General features: G+C 35.5%; 1 protein-coding gene across 1 annotated transcript in view; it reads left to right on the top strand.

Moving 5' to 3' along the window:
- The window catches only part of Trim23 (tripartite motif containing 23), a 33,217-nt gene that overhangs the window by 3,092 nt on the left and 18,170 nt on the right, over positions 1 to 11,955 (top strand). Inside the window, exons 2-4 of the mRNA XM_015482304.2 lie at positions 1,886 to 2,007; positions 4,746 to 5,024; positions 5,583 to 5,765. Of these exons, the coding sequence (XP_015337790.1) occupies positions 4,908 to 5,024; positions 5,583 to 5,765 (300 nt within the window). The 5' untranslated portion in view covers positions 1,886 to 2,007; positions 4,746 to 4,907. The remainder of the gene's footprint in view (positions 1 to 1,885; positions 2,008 to 4,745; positions 5,025 to 5,582; positions 5,766 to 11,955) is intronic.

Consider the following 11,955-nt stretch of genomic DNA (forward strand, 5'->3'; position numbering starts at 1 on the left):
CTTTTTTTTTTTTTTTTGAGAACCACATCAAGAAGTGTATTTTTCTTCCTTCCTTCCTTCCTTCCTTCCTTCCTTCCTTCCTTCTCCTTTCTTTCCTTTTCTTTCCTATTGTTTTCTATTCTTTTCTTTTTTTTTTTAAGGGAAAGAAGAGCCGAGAGAGGAGAGACTGCAGGCAGTGGTTTCATTATCCTTTTACATATTTATTCATTTAGTGAACATGTATTAGGTAGCAGCAATGTCAAATGGTATTTTTTGTATAAAAGTTCACCATGGACAGATGTTCCTTTTAACTGCTGAAGGATCTGTCTTATTTATAGGCTCCGGAAGAGTGTGTGTTTACATATGCTTGTTTATCGGCCTTATGTGGCTGCTATGGGGGAAAAGAAGTGTTAGTTCTTATTCAGATATGCCTGGAGTTTTCTTTTTAGTTATCAATGGACCTTTATTTTATTTATTTGTATGTGGTGTTATGAGAATCGAACCCAGTGCCTCACACATGCTAGGTAAGCGCCAGCACTCTACTACTGAGCCACAACCCCAGCCCCAGCCTAGAGTCTTATCCGAAAAGGATTATTGTCTTGCTTTAGAGTGAGGCTCTGTTTCTTTTTGTGAGAAGAGGTTAGTCATTGACTGCTGTGACTAAAAGAAGGAGTGAGAGAAAAATCTTAACCTTTAGCTATTCTACTTCCATTGTACTTAGAGTTGGATTTTTTTTTTAAATTGGGTGTATCTTTCACACAGTGATTTACAAACATTACTCATAGCTTGTTTGTGGTCATGAAATAAATTTGTTGTGAATAACTCCCTCACCTCCCACTAGGAATTGATCCCAGAATCAGAATTTTGCTCATGCTAAGTATGTGCTTTACTTCTGATCGACTCCCCAGTTCCTACAGCATTTTAAAAAAAGAAATAGAATAAAAAATAGCAGTGTGTTGCACATTGCTGTAAATATTAGTTTGCAGAAACTTTGGGTTGCGATATAAACTGTATTTCTTTTCTTTTCTTTTTTTTTGGTACTGGAGATTGAATCCAGGGGTGCTTTACCACCAAGCTACATCCCAGCCCTTTGTATTTTTTAATTTTGGGGATAGGGTCTCACTAAGTTGCTTAGGACTTACTAATTTGCTGAGGCTGTCCTTGAACTCCTCCTGCTTCAACCTCCTGAGTTGCTGTTATTACAGGTGTACACCATCACACCTGGCTCTAGAATGTATTTCTTATTTTAGATTGCTGTAAAAAATGTTTGAAAGCACTTATTTTGCTATATGTAGTAAAAGTCAGTGATAAAATAGTATCTGTGAGGGGCTGGGGTTGTAGCTCAGCGATAGAGTGCTTACCTAGCACATGTGAGGCCCTGAGTTCGATCCTCAACACCACATAAAAATAAATAAATAAACAAATAAAGATATTGTGTCCAATTACAACTAAAAAATAAATATTTAAGAAAAAATAGTATCTGTGAAAATAAATGATAGAAACAGAATTTTAAAATTTTTCTACTTGGAATGTTGAAAGATTCTTCTGTTTTCTAAAGAAAATGCTAACAAAAAAGTTGTTCTGGCATAAAAAGAAAATAGGAAATTTTAAAATTTTTAGAATTTAGATACTATTTTTTAAAAAAATTTGTAGTTGTAGATGGACAGAATGCCTTTGTTTATTTTTATGTGGTATTAAGGATTAAACCCAGTGCCTTACACATGCTAGGCAAGGGCTCTGCCACTGAGCTAACAGCCTCAGCCCCAGAATATAGGTACTATTGACTAAGTACATATTAGTACATATGACTAAACCATATGACTTAGAAATTAATATTGAAGTATGGGTAAAATGATTAATATTCCATTTCGTTAACATTTAGTTTTGCTTTTTATGTTTATTCTAGGAGATTCAGGTGTCTGGGGGTTGAAAAAAAATTTTGCCTTATTGGAGCTTTTAGAACGACTGCAAAATGGACATATTGGTCAATATGGAGCTGCAGAAGAAGCCATTGGAGTATCTGGAGAGGTATTGATTGAACTTGGTGAAATATTTGTTAAAAAATGAAACTTTAATTTAAAATATTTACCATTAATAGCATAATATTACCTCATTTATTTTAGCAACTTTCTAGAAACACAACTTTACATTACAGTTCTGAAGGCAACACTATTTCCAACAGAATAAAACTGAAGCTTGAGTTCCTTGAAAATATTAAAGTAAGATTACTATAGAAGAGTAAGAAAGATGTGTAAGCTACATTAGAGCAAAGGATGCAAAAATCAATCAACAGTAAAGTAGAACAAAAGAAAGAGAAACTACATGAAAGAGGCCATTCATTTATTATAAGGCAAAATATCTTAAAAATAGCTTCTGCTGTCTTTTTAAAATTACATGTAGATAAAGGCTGGGATTGTGGCTCAGTGGTAGAGTGCTTGCCTAGCACGTGGGAGGCCCTGGGTTCGATCTTCAGTACCACATAAAAATAAAATAAAGATACTGTGTCCAACTACAACTAAAAATTTAATAAAAAAATAAATTATATGTAGATACACTTTCTTAATCCAGACAGGCAGATGTCTGGTAATTATTGGGTAAAAGTCTATTAACCATATTAAAATACATTTTTAGCACTTCAACAGTTGTCTGCATAGCTTATTTAACCCTGGATGTGACTTTCTCAGACTGTTCTAGATACTAGAATATTTGTAGTAGATAATTGTAAACGATTTCAGCGATGAATTTTATCTTTTTCTTTTTGTGTACTGGCAATTGAACCCAGGGGCACTTAACCACTGAGTCACATCCCCAGCCATTTTTATTTTGAGACAGAGTCTTGCTGAGTTGCTTAGAGCCTGACTGTGATGCTGAGGCTGGCTTTGACTTGTGATCCTTGTGCCTCAGCTTCCAAGCTGCTGAAATTACAGATGTGCAGCATCACATCTGGCAGTGATGAACTTTAAAAGCACGTATTTTGTATCATGAAAAAAAAAATCAGATTGATTTCCACTTCGCTTTTATTGTATGATTTCTTTGTTTTCTTTTTCGTTTTTGGTGGTGCTGGAGATCAAACCCAGGGCTTTGTGCATGTGAGGCAAGCACTCTACTAATTGAGCTATATCCCTAGCCCCAGAGATGATTTCTTTATATTAAAGTGAATCAGTGAAATGAATTTCAAACTGAAACACTGTTTTCTAAAGTCTTTGCTGATCTTTCACATGCTGTATCTCTTATTTTTATTTCAAAGGACATTAGAATATTATCTAATGTTGACCTTGTAAATTATTTGTCAGGTCTAGAAAACAGAATTCATGAGTATTTTATGGTGCATATACAAATTTCTTATAATTGGAAACAAAACTATTCAACTTTGGGTTTGTTATTAATTGTTGTAAGGAATGACACCATTGATGTATTTTCTAATTTTAATTTCTGGAAAAATTTACTCAATCTCTCTCCTTCCAATTATGTGTGGCCTATTACTACTATTCTTCAAAAGATTCCAAGGCATTTTTTATTATAACACGTTATTTTTCATCCACTTGAAATGCTTTTTAGTAATTCATGGAAAATTAGAAATATTTAGAAGTTTATATATTATGTAGATTTTATTATTTTTTAACTTAAGCTGGTGGTTTCTGTCCATGATTGTGTAATAGATTTGCTTGTGGAGCTAAGTCTATTGTATAATAGACTTTAATCAATATAATATAAGCTATTATAAGGTATTTGTGTATGTTTAGGAAAAAATACACAAATTCCAGGCCTCACTTACAACCTATTGAAATAAGTTTCTCAGGTTGAGTCTGAGTGTCTGTGTTTTCAAAAGTTCACAGCTAGCGCCAGGCGTGGTGGTGCATGCCTGTAATCCCATGGGCTCAGGAAGCTGAGATAAGAGAATTGGGAGTTCACAGCCAGCCTCAGCAATGGCAAGGTGCTAATAAGCAACTCAGTGAGACCCTGTCTCTAAATAAAATACAAAATAGGTCTGGGGAATGTGGCTCAGTGGCCAAGTGCCCCTGACTTCAGTCCTCAGTATCCCCCTGCTGCCAAAAAAAAAATAGCTATTCTGCTTCACACTCCCAGGTTACCTAAATAGCGTTGTGTTGCCAGCCTTCTTATACATGATCATGACAAATAATATTGAAAGCAGTGGGGTCATATTTAGTGTCAGACTTTTTTTGTATTTAAAGACTCGTAATTTTTTATGTTTCAGTTTCTTGTGTATAAATTTAATGGAAGAGATCATTGGACCTATGAGAGGGTTAATGGTATAGCTTCATTGTAGAGCATTTACCTAGTATGCATGAGATCCTGGGTTCTACCTCTGACACCAGAGTTGGGGAAAAAGAGTGTATCCATGACAAGTTTTATTTTTGGCCTCTAAATCTTAACATTTTTTGGTAATTAGTCTTGGAAGTAGCTTCTCACCCACTGAAATGAATACTTTCTCAGAAGAATAACAAATAACCTTTGTAATCAATTACCAGCATATTTTCATTGTAAATAAGATTTGTGGGAGGCTGTGGATTTGGACTGAGCACCTGAACTGGGCTTAACAGACCAAACCAATATGAGTTTAATCACAGTTTAGTTAATCATAGTAAATAACACTTTGGTTGCAGGAGGTCATATAATCATCTTAAGGTATACCGTGTATAAAGACTGGTGAGTTAAAAATAAAAGTTAGGGTTTTATATTTCAAAATTTGTCATGTTACAATGAGTTGGGTTTAGTTTTAAGGCATTAATTTTTTTGTTTATCAGAGCATCATTCGTTGTGATGAAGATGAAGCTCATGTTGCATCTGTATATTGTACTGTGTGTGCAACTCACTTGTGCTCAGAGTGCTCTCAAGTTACTCATTCTACGAAGACATTAGCAAAGCACAGGCGAGTGCCTCTGGCTGATAAACCTCATGAGAAAACCATGTGCTCTCAACACCAGGTGCATGCCATTGAGTTTGTTTGCTTGGAAGAAGGTTGTCAAACTAGCCCCCTTATGTGTTGTGTCTGCAAAGAATATGGAAAACACCAAGGTCATAAGGTATGACCTTATTTTTTATGATCTGGGTTTTTTTTTTTTTTTTTTTAAATGATCTGGTTCTTTATGCTAAAAAGGAGAAGTAAAGAAAAGTTATGTGATGGATGAGTTGGACTGGGTAACGTGAAAAAAAATGAAAGATTTAATCCTGAATGCCATAAATATTTCAGAGACACCTCATTATTCTTTCTTTACTGAGAAATATCTTAGATTCAAGAAACAAAACTTCTTTGTGTTTTCATAATATATTGGATTTTAAGGTATTATTTATGTTTGTTAATGAACTGTTGTTTATGATATAATTTTAGAGGTAGCCTTGTCTAGCAATAAATGGACTTACAAATTTTGAATTATTTCTTTGTAGTATATTTATTTTATGAAGGAATGAAAAATGAAAGTGAAAAAATTTTTTTTTGTTTTTTTACCTTATGCTATACTTTGTCCTGTGTTTAAAAGCACCTATGGCTGATGGGTTTTTATTTTTTTAAAAGAGGGAGTTAATTAGTTTTTTATGTAATTAGTCAAAACTGAATTCTCTTCTGTAATTATGTTGCATTATAGCATTCAGTATTGGAACCAGAAGCTAACCAGATCCGAGCATCAATTTTAGATATGGCTCACTGCATACGGACCTTCACTGAAGAAATCTCAGATTATTCCAGAAAATTAGTTGGAATTGTTCAGCACATTGAAGGCGGTGAACAAATAGTGGAAGATGGAATTGGAATGGCTCACACAGAACATGTATGGATTTTTTTTTCTTCTTCTTACTCTTTTTCATTCTCACTTTATAACCTTCTAAGAAGTATTCCAGAATTAAAATGTGCCAATATCACACTAGTCATTGGAAGTACAGTTTTAAAAAAGTCTTTATCTTCATGAAACTTGAAATTCATCATGGGAGAGAGACAGTTTGTAGTATGGCAATTATTTTGTATGGGGTTGAGGAAGTATAGGGTGCGTTGGCAGCTTATAAGAGGGGCAACAATTCATATAGGTCAGGGATGCCTTCCTCAAAGAAGTGATGTCTAAGCTGAAATTTGGAAGATTTCAATAAGGGAGAAGAGCAGGGTGGGGAGTGAGTTGTCCCAGAGAGGGAAGAGTTTGATGAGATGCATGAAGTGAGGATTAGACATATTTAGAAATTTTAAGTTCTAACAGATTAGAGAGATAAAGAACAAGTCATGTGAAGTCTCCTAAACCATCTTAAGTTTGAAACTTAGCTTAAGAGCTGTGATAAACTATTGGCAGGAGGATCTTGAGTTCAAAGCCAGCTTCAGCAACTTAGCAAGGCCTTAAACAACTTAGCGAGATTCTGTCTCTAATAAAATACAAAAACGGGCTGGGGATGTGGCTCAGTGGTTAAGTGCCCATGGGTTCAATTCTGAGTACAAAATAAAAACAAACAAAAAAGATTGCTCTTAAATGTAGAAAATGAATTGTGAGAAGAACAAGAAGATTGGAAGCAGGAAGACCTGATAGGACATTGTTGAAATTGAGTTCAGGGATGTTTATGGCCTATAATAATATGATATTAAGAATGGAAAAGGAGAGAGATTTTATATTTTAAAGATGTAGAGTAGATAGTCTTAGTGATTATTAGTGTTGATTGGATAAGTAACTTGGAGGGTCAGGCAATTAGACCAATTTGAATGTTACCATAATAATCAGATGGGAGGTGATAATGCTTAGGCCTGGCTGTTGAAGTGGAGGCATGATCAAATTCTGGATGTAGGACTTTGTGCAGAGGTCAGAGGTCAGGGTGAGCATCTTGCTGGTGGAAGGAGGAAAATGGCAGTGGAGTCAAATTATTAAAAAAAAAAAAATTAGGAAAATGCTTGAGAAGCCATTTGATCACAAGAAAACATGCCTGCTGCCCCTGGTCTTGACGCGCAGTGATAGCCACCACTGCAGAATGGAGTTCTCCAGCACAAACATATGGCTGCAGATACACTTTGATGGATGCAACCTTGAAAGGACTGACTAGTAAAAGAAGTCTACTCAGAGCTAGGAAGAAGAGCTTCAGTTTCTTAGTTGTTTTTATGAAACTTAAAAGACCTGGCATCTAGGAAAGGGGGAGATTGGTAGCATCATATCTTACAGAAAGATTCCACATAGAAGTTCCAAGGAGGTGATTACTTGGACATAGTGATTACCCCTCCAAATCCAATATTTCCTCCTTCAGGGTATATGAGATTGTTATTAAATTGTATTTATTGTATTTTGAATTTATTTTTCAGCTAATTATGTAAGAAAAACTTACATACTCTTTTTTTCCCTCCCCTGAATTTTGCCATTTAGCCTTTAAATTCTAAGCAAATTGTAATACATCTATTTAGAAGTTTGATTTGAATGTACTATGGTATGAATATTAATAGAAAGTGTATAAAACTGTATTGTTAAATATTTATGTTCAGTCAGTAGAGGCATGGGAATAGGGTTTCGTCTCATCCTTCACATGACTTCACATGACTTGTTCTTTATCTCTCTAATCTGTTTTCTTGCCATTCCCCTCTCATAGCTCCAAAAATAAGAAACTTAAAATTTCTAAATAAATTTGTAGTAGAAGTAGTAGAAGAGGGTGCTTTGAGCTCCAAAGGAACAGAATAAGAAAACCTTCAGATTGTATGAAATCTAGCGCAAGTTTGTAGTGTAGACTATAGTATACAGTTAGAAAAAGGGCCTGTGAGAATGAGGCAGCAGATGCTTCTAGGACTGGTAGGAGTCTAGGCAAGTTAAAGAAGCTCTCTGTGTTGGAAGAGATTGGCCTTCCTTGGTCTGGGTACAATGATCCATGATCAGAGAAGAGAAAAGTGTCATCATGAGGGCTTTTTTTATGCTTTAAAATGAGGGTTTTTTGAAGGTGGGAACCAGGGCAAAGGAAACAGGGTGAGAATTTAGGGTAAGGGTGGGAAGGTTTATCTTAAAGATCTGAAAAATGGAGGAAGGGATAAAAGAGAAAACTTACATAACAGTCTGGACTTTTGTCCTCTCATCTTTTTTTTTGTCTATTACTGGCCCTTTTAACACATGGGCCATGCTGCATTGATCTTACTGGTAGTCTCTTGTGCAAAGAGATCTTGGCTTATAGGCATAAGCTTTTGAGTGGTTTTTCTGGATTACTATACAATCTTGACATTGAATTTGGTCTGTTAGAGGTAAAGTACGTGAAAGAGATTCTGTATGTACAGGCATTTATGCAGTTGCATGATAAGGGGTATGACCATCAGGAACTAAGTTAAATGTGCCCAAAGGCACTGCCTCTTGTGTGCAAGGATAGCAGAAACACTAGAAGACAGGGTTAAAAATATTTAAATCTTTTAAACCCAGTGCTGGCATACCCCATACTGTTTCTCAGCCTGGCCCCAGGCAGCCATAAATTATCTCACTGTGGTCAAGGATACTAGCCCTAAACTGGGGGGAAAAAATTTTAGAAAAGCTTCCTGGGATGTAGAATAATGGCCAAAGAAAACCTGCCTTCTGCCTTTCCTTTCAGCCCCTTTTGCCCATGGAAGGTGGGCTGCTGGTCACAAAGAATGTGGCTATAGGTTTTAGCATTATCAGTTTATGACTAGGGGGCAGGAATAGTCTCTCCTTTAAAGATCTTACAGGACACTCATTTGGCCAGGGTATATTCATGCCGGAGGTAGAGCAATTCTTGCTATAACAGTATCCCATCACAGTAAATGCCTAGGAGACTAGCAAAATAAATAACTATACACAAAAAAAGAAAAAGACAGAAACTAAGGCCAACCCGAGTTTTGTAGGCAGCCACTACAAAGGGATCTTCAAGGAAGCCTAAAGAAAATGATGGAAAGGGCCTCCTCCATTGCTCATTAATAGGACTAGTATAAGAAAAATGCACAAAAGGTGCCTCTGGGTACAATTTACAGTGGGGAACTTGCTTAAAGTTGATGGCATTGTGATAATGATAATGGAGACAGGCGCAAAAATATCCTGTGTTCCAACCCCTTGAATGCAACCTGGGAGGAAAAAAATTAAGGCACAGTTTTTGTAGATGCTGCATTGTCCAGCCCTCTCCTGAGGTGAAATTTGTTGTGTAAATCAGATACACAGATAATATTCATAAGCTCTGTTTCAGATATGAATTTAAGAAGGGGTCCAAAACTAGAAAAGATAAAAGAAAGTTGTAGGTATGGAAATATTTCAGTATGGAAAATTAGAAGATAAAAGAAATGTTTCTGGATGAGAAAATATATTGTCCTGTAAAGTAATATTCTTGTACTAAAGTCCAAGATGAAAGAGGGCAAAACTAAGGATGTGAAGAAGTTGTAAATGTTTAAGTAATGTTACAGAAGGTTTGTGGAAGGTCAGTCTCAACTAGTTTGTGTTTGTGATTAAATTGACTATTAATTAGCACAGTTAAAGTTATTTGAACTTTTATGTACTGATATGAAGCAAAGTTTGAAACGTTGATCTGCTCTTATCCATCAGGATAATTTTCTTGTATATGTTAGGTTTCATTACTTGGGGAAATAGTCTTAAATGAATTAGGGCTTGTACCTGTTTTAAAGTCTTAAATGATTACTTTGTATCTGGTTAAAAAAAACAACTGTTATTTAGAGTATAACAATATAGTTGACACCCTAAATATATCTGACTAGGTGTTTTAGTCAGCTTTTTCACTGCTGTAACTAAAGGACCTGATCAGAACAATTGTAGAGGAAGAAATTTATTTGAGGGCTCATGGATCCAGAGGTCTTAGTCCATAGAAGGCCAGCTCCATTCCTTGGGGCTTGAGGTGAGACAGAATGTCATGTTGGAAGAGTGTGGCAGAGTGAAGCAGCTCACATCAACAGGAAGCAAAAAGAAAGGGTCCACTAGTCAGATACAAATATGTACTCAAAGCCATGCCCCCAACCCCACCTCCTCCAACCACATCCTACCACTTCAGTTACTACTCAGTTAATCCCTATCAGGGGAATAATTTGCTGATTAGGTTAAGACTCTCATGACCTGGTCATTTCTCCTCTGAATCTTCTTGCATTGACTCATACATGAGCTTTTGGAAGGACACCTAACATTCAATCCATAACACTAGGTATATGTATGCATCTGAGAATTATACCAGTCTAAGCCTTGCCTAAATGTTATGTAAAAGTTTATAAAATGAAAGTTTATGTAAGTTTATTGGCAAGATAACCAGTAAGTGTTCTCTTTTATACATTGTGTCTGATATAGAAGGGCCCCATTGTCATTTGAAGACCTATCTTATATCTCTTTGCTTTGACTTAAGTCAGTTTCTGATCATTAACACTGTTTCCTAAATGTATAAGAGATTTAAGGCTGTCTTTGGTTTTTGTTAACTCATGCAGACCTGTGATTATTGTTATTGTATGCTTTGTATTCTATTTCAAAAGTTAAACTTAGTTAAACATAAAGCTTGGGAGAGCACTTTACCAAGTTGGTGTTCTCCAAACTAAAATGATCTGTAGCAATAGTCTTGGATTTGTATAAAAATAACAAATTTGATTGGTATTTATTCATGTCATTTGATGTTTTATGGCTGGATAAAGTAACCTGTTGTCAATAAGTTGCTCTTCACAGTGAAATAGGAATTTAAATTTAATTTTGGAAGGTAATAAGAAGAGCTTGATTTGTTTAAAGATGACATTGTAAAACATGGAAGTATTCTGCTACTTTTTTACACAAAAACAAAGTTAAAAGCTCTCTTAGCCATTTTCTGTTTTGGTACCTGGAATTGAATTTAGGGGCACTTGACCACTGACCCACATCCACAGCCCTATTTTGTATTTTATTTAGAGACAGGGTCTCACTGAGTTGCTTAGCACTTCACTTTTGCTGAGGCTGACTTTGAACCTCGCAATCCTCCTGCCTCAGCCCTCCTGAGCTGCTGGGATTACAGGCATGTGCCACCTCACCTGACTTCTTTTAGCCTTTCTTTGATTCATGTTTCAGATGTAATGTTGCATTGTGTTGTTTGTGAAGAGCCCATTTTACCTGAGATAAGTCTCTGCTTCCCACCTTACTCCATGTTAAAATGGCTCTGAGGTAGTCTAAACTTTAGCTCATTTAAAGTTGTGTTCAAAATATTGATTTTTAAAAATATATTTATTTTTTACTTTTTTAAGTAGACACAATATCTTTATTTTGCATTTATGTGGTGCTGAGGATTGAACTCAGTGCCTCAAGCATGCTAGGCAAGCGCTCTACCCCTGAGCCACAACCCCAGCCCCAAGATTGATTTTTTTTGTAAAGATTTCTGTAGTCTCAAACAGGCGCTATAATATATAACTAAATAAAGGTTCAAGATGATTAAAATCATTTTTCTTGGTTCATAGCTATTACACAAACTGAATATATTTTTGCCCTGTTACTTTCATTTTGTATTTTCCATATAAACTTTATAACTGTTGCCTGTTAGTGTTTTACAGAGGTACTGCCTCTACAAAAAATCTGGGTGAATTTGAGATAAGCCATCACCTTTAGGACAGATAGTACTAATACTAACCCCTGTTAAATGAAAGGGTAAATGTAAAGTTATAGATATTGAAGTTATAACCTGTTACTCCTGAATTAATAAAGACCAGTATTTGGGTAAAAATTCTGGATGGATTTTGAAGACAGCAGAATTTATTGAGGGACATGAAAGAGGGATATTAAGGACGATTCCTATTTTCTTTTTTTCGGCTTAACAACCTGGAGGATGGAATTACCATTTTCTTAGATGGAGGTATCTAGGTTTGGGGTTGGAGGAGACTAGAGATTAGGTATTCTATTTTGCTTGAGATATCATTTATAAAAAGTTGGATATTCAAAGTCTTATATTTGAGAGGAAAAAAGTCTAATGTGGAAACTTAAATTTTGGAATTTATGGGACTTAAATGGTATTTAAAATTTTAATATATTTGTGAAGGTTACATTAGTTTAAAACTCATTTCCCGCCCCCCCC

The sequence above is a fragment of the Marmota marmota genome, unplaced genomic scaffold (assembly GCF_001458135.2).
Source record: "Marmota marmota marmota unplaced genomic scaffold, marMar, whole genome shotgun sequence".
Taxonomy (NCBI): domain Eukaryota; kingdom Metazoa; phylum Chordata; class Mammalia; order Rodentia; family Sciuridae; genus Marmota; species Marmota marmota.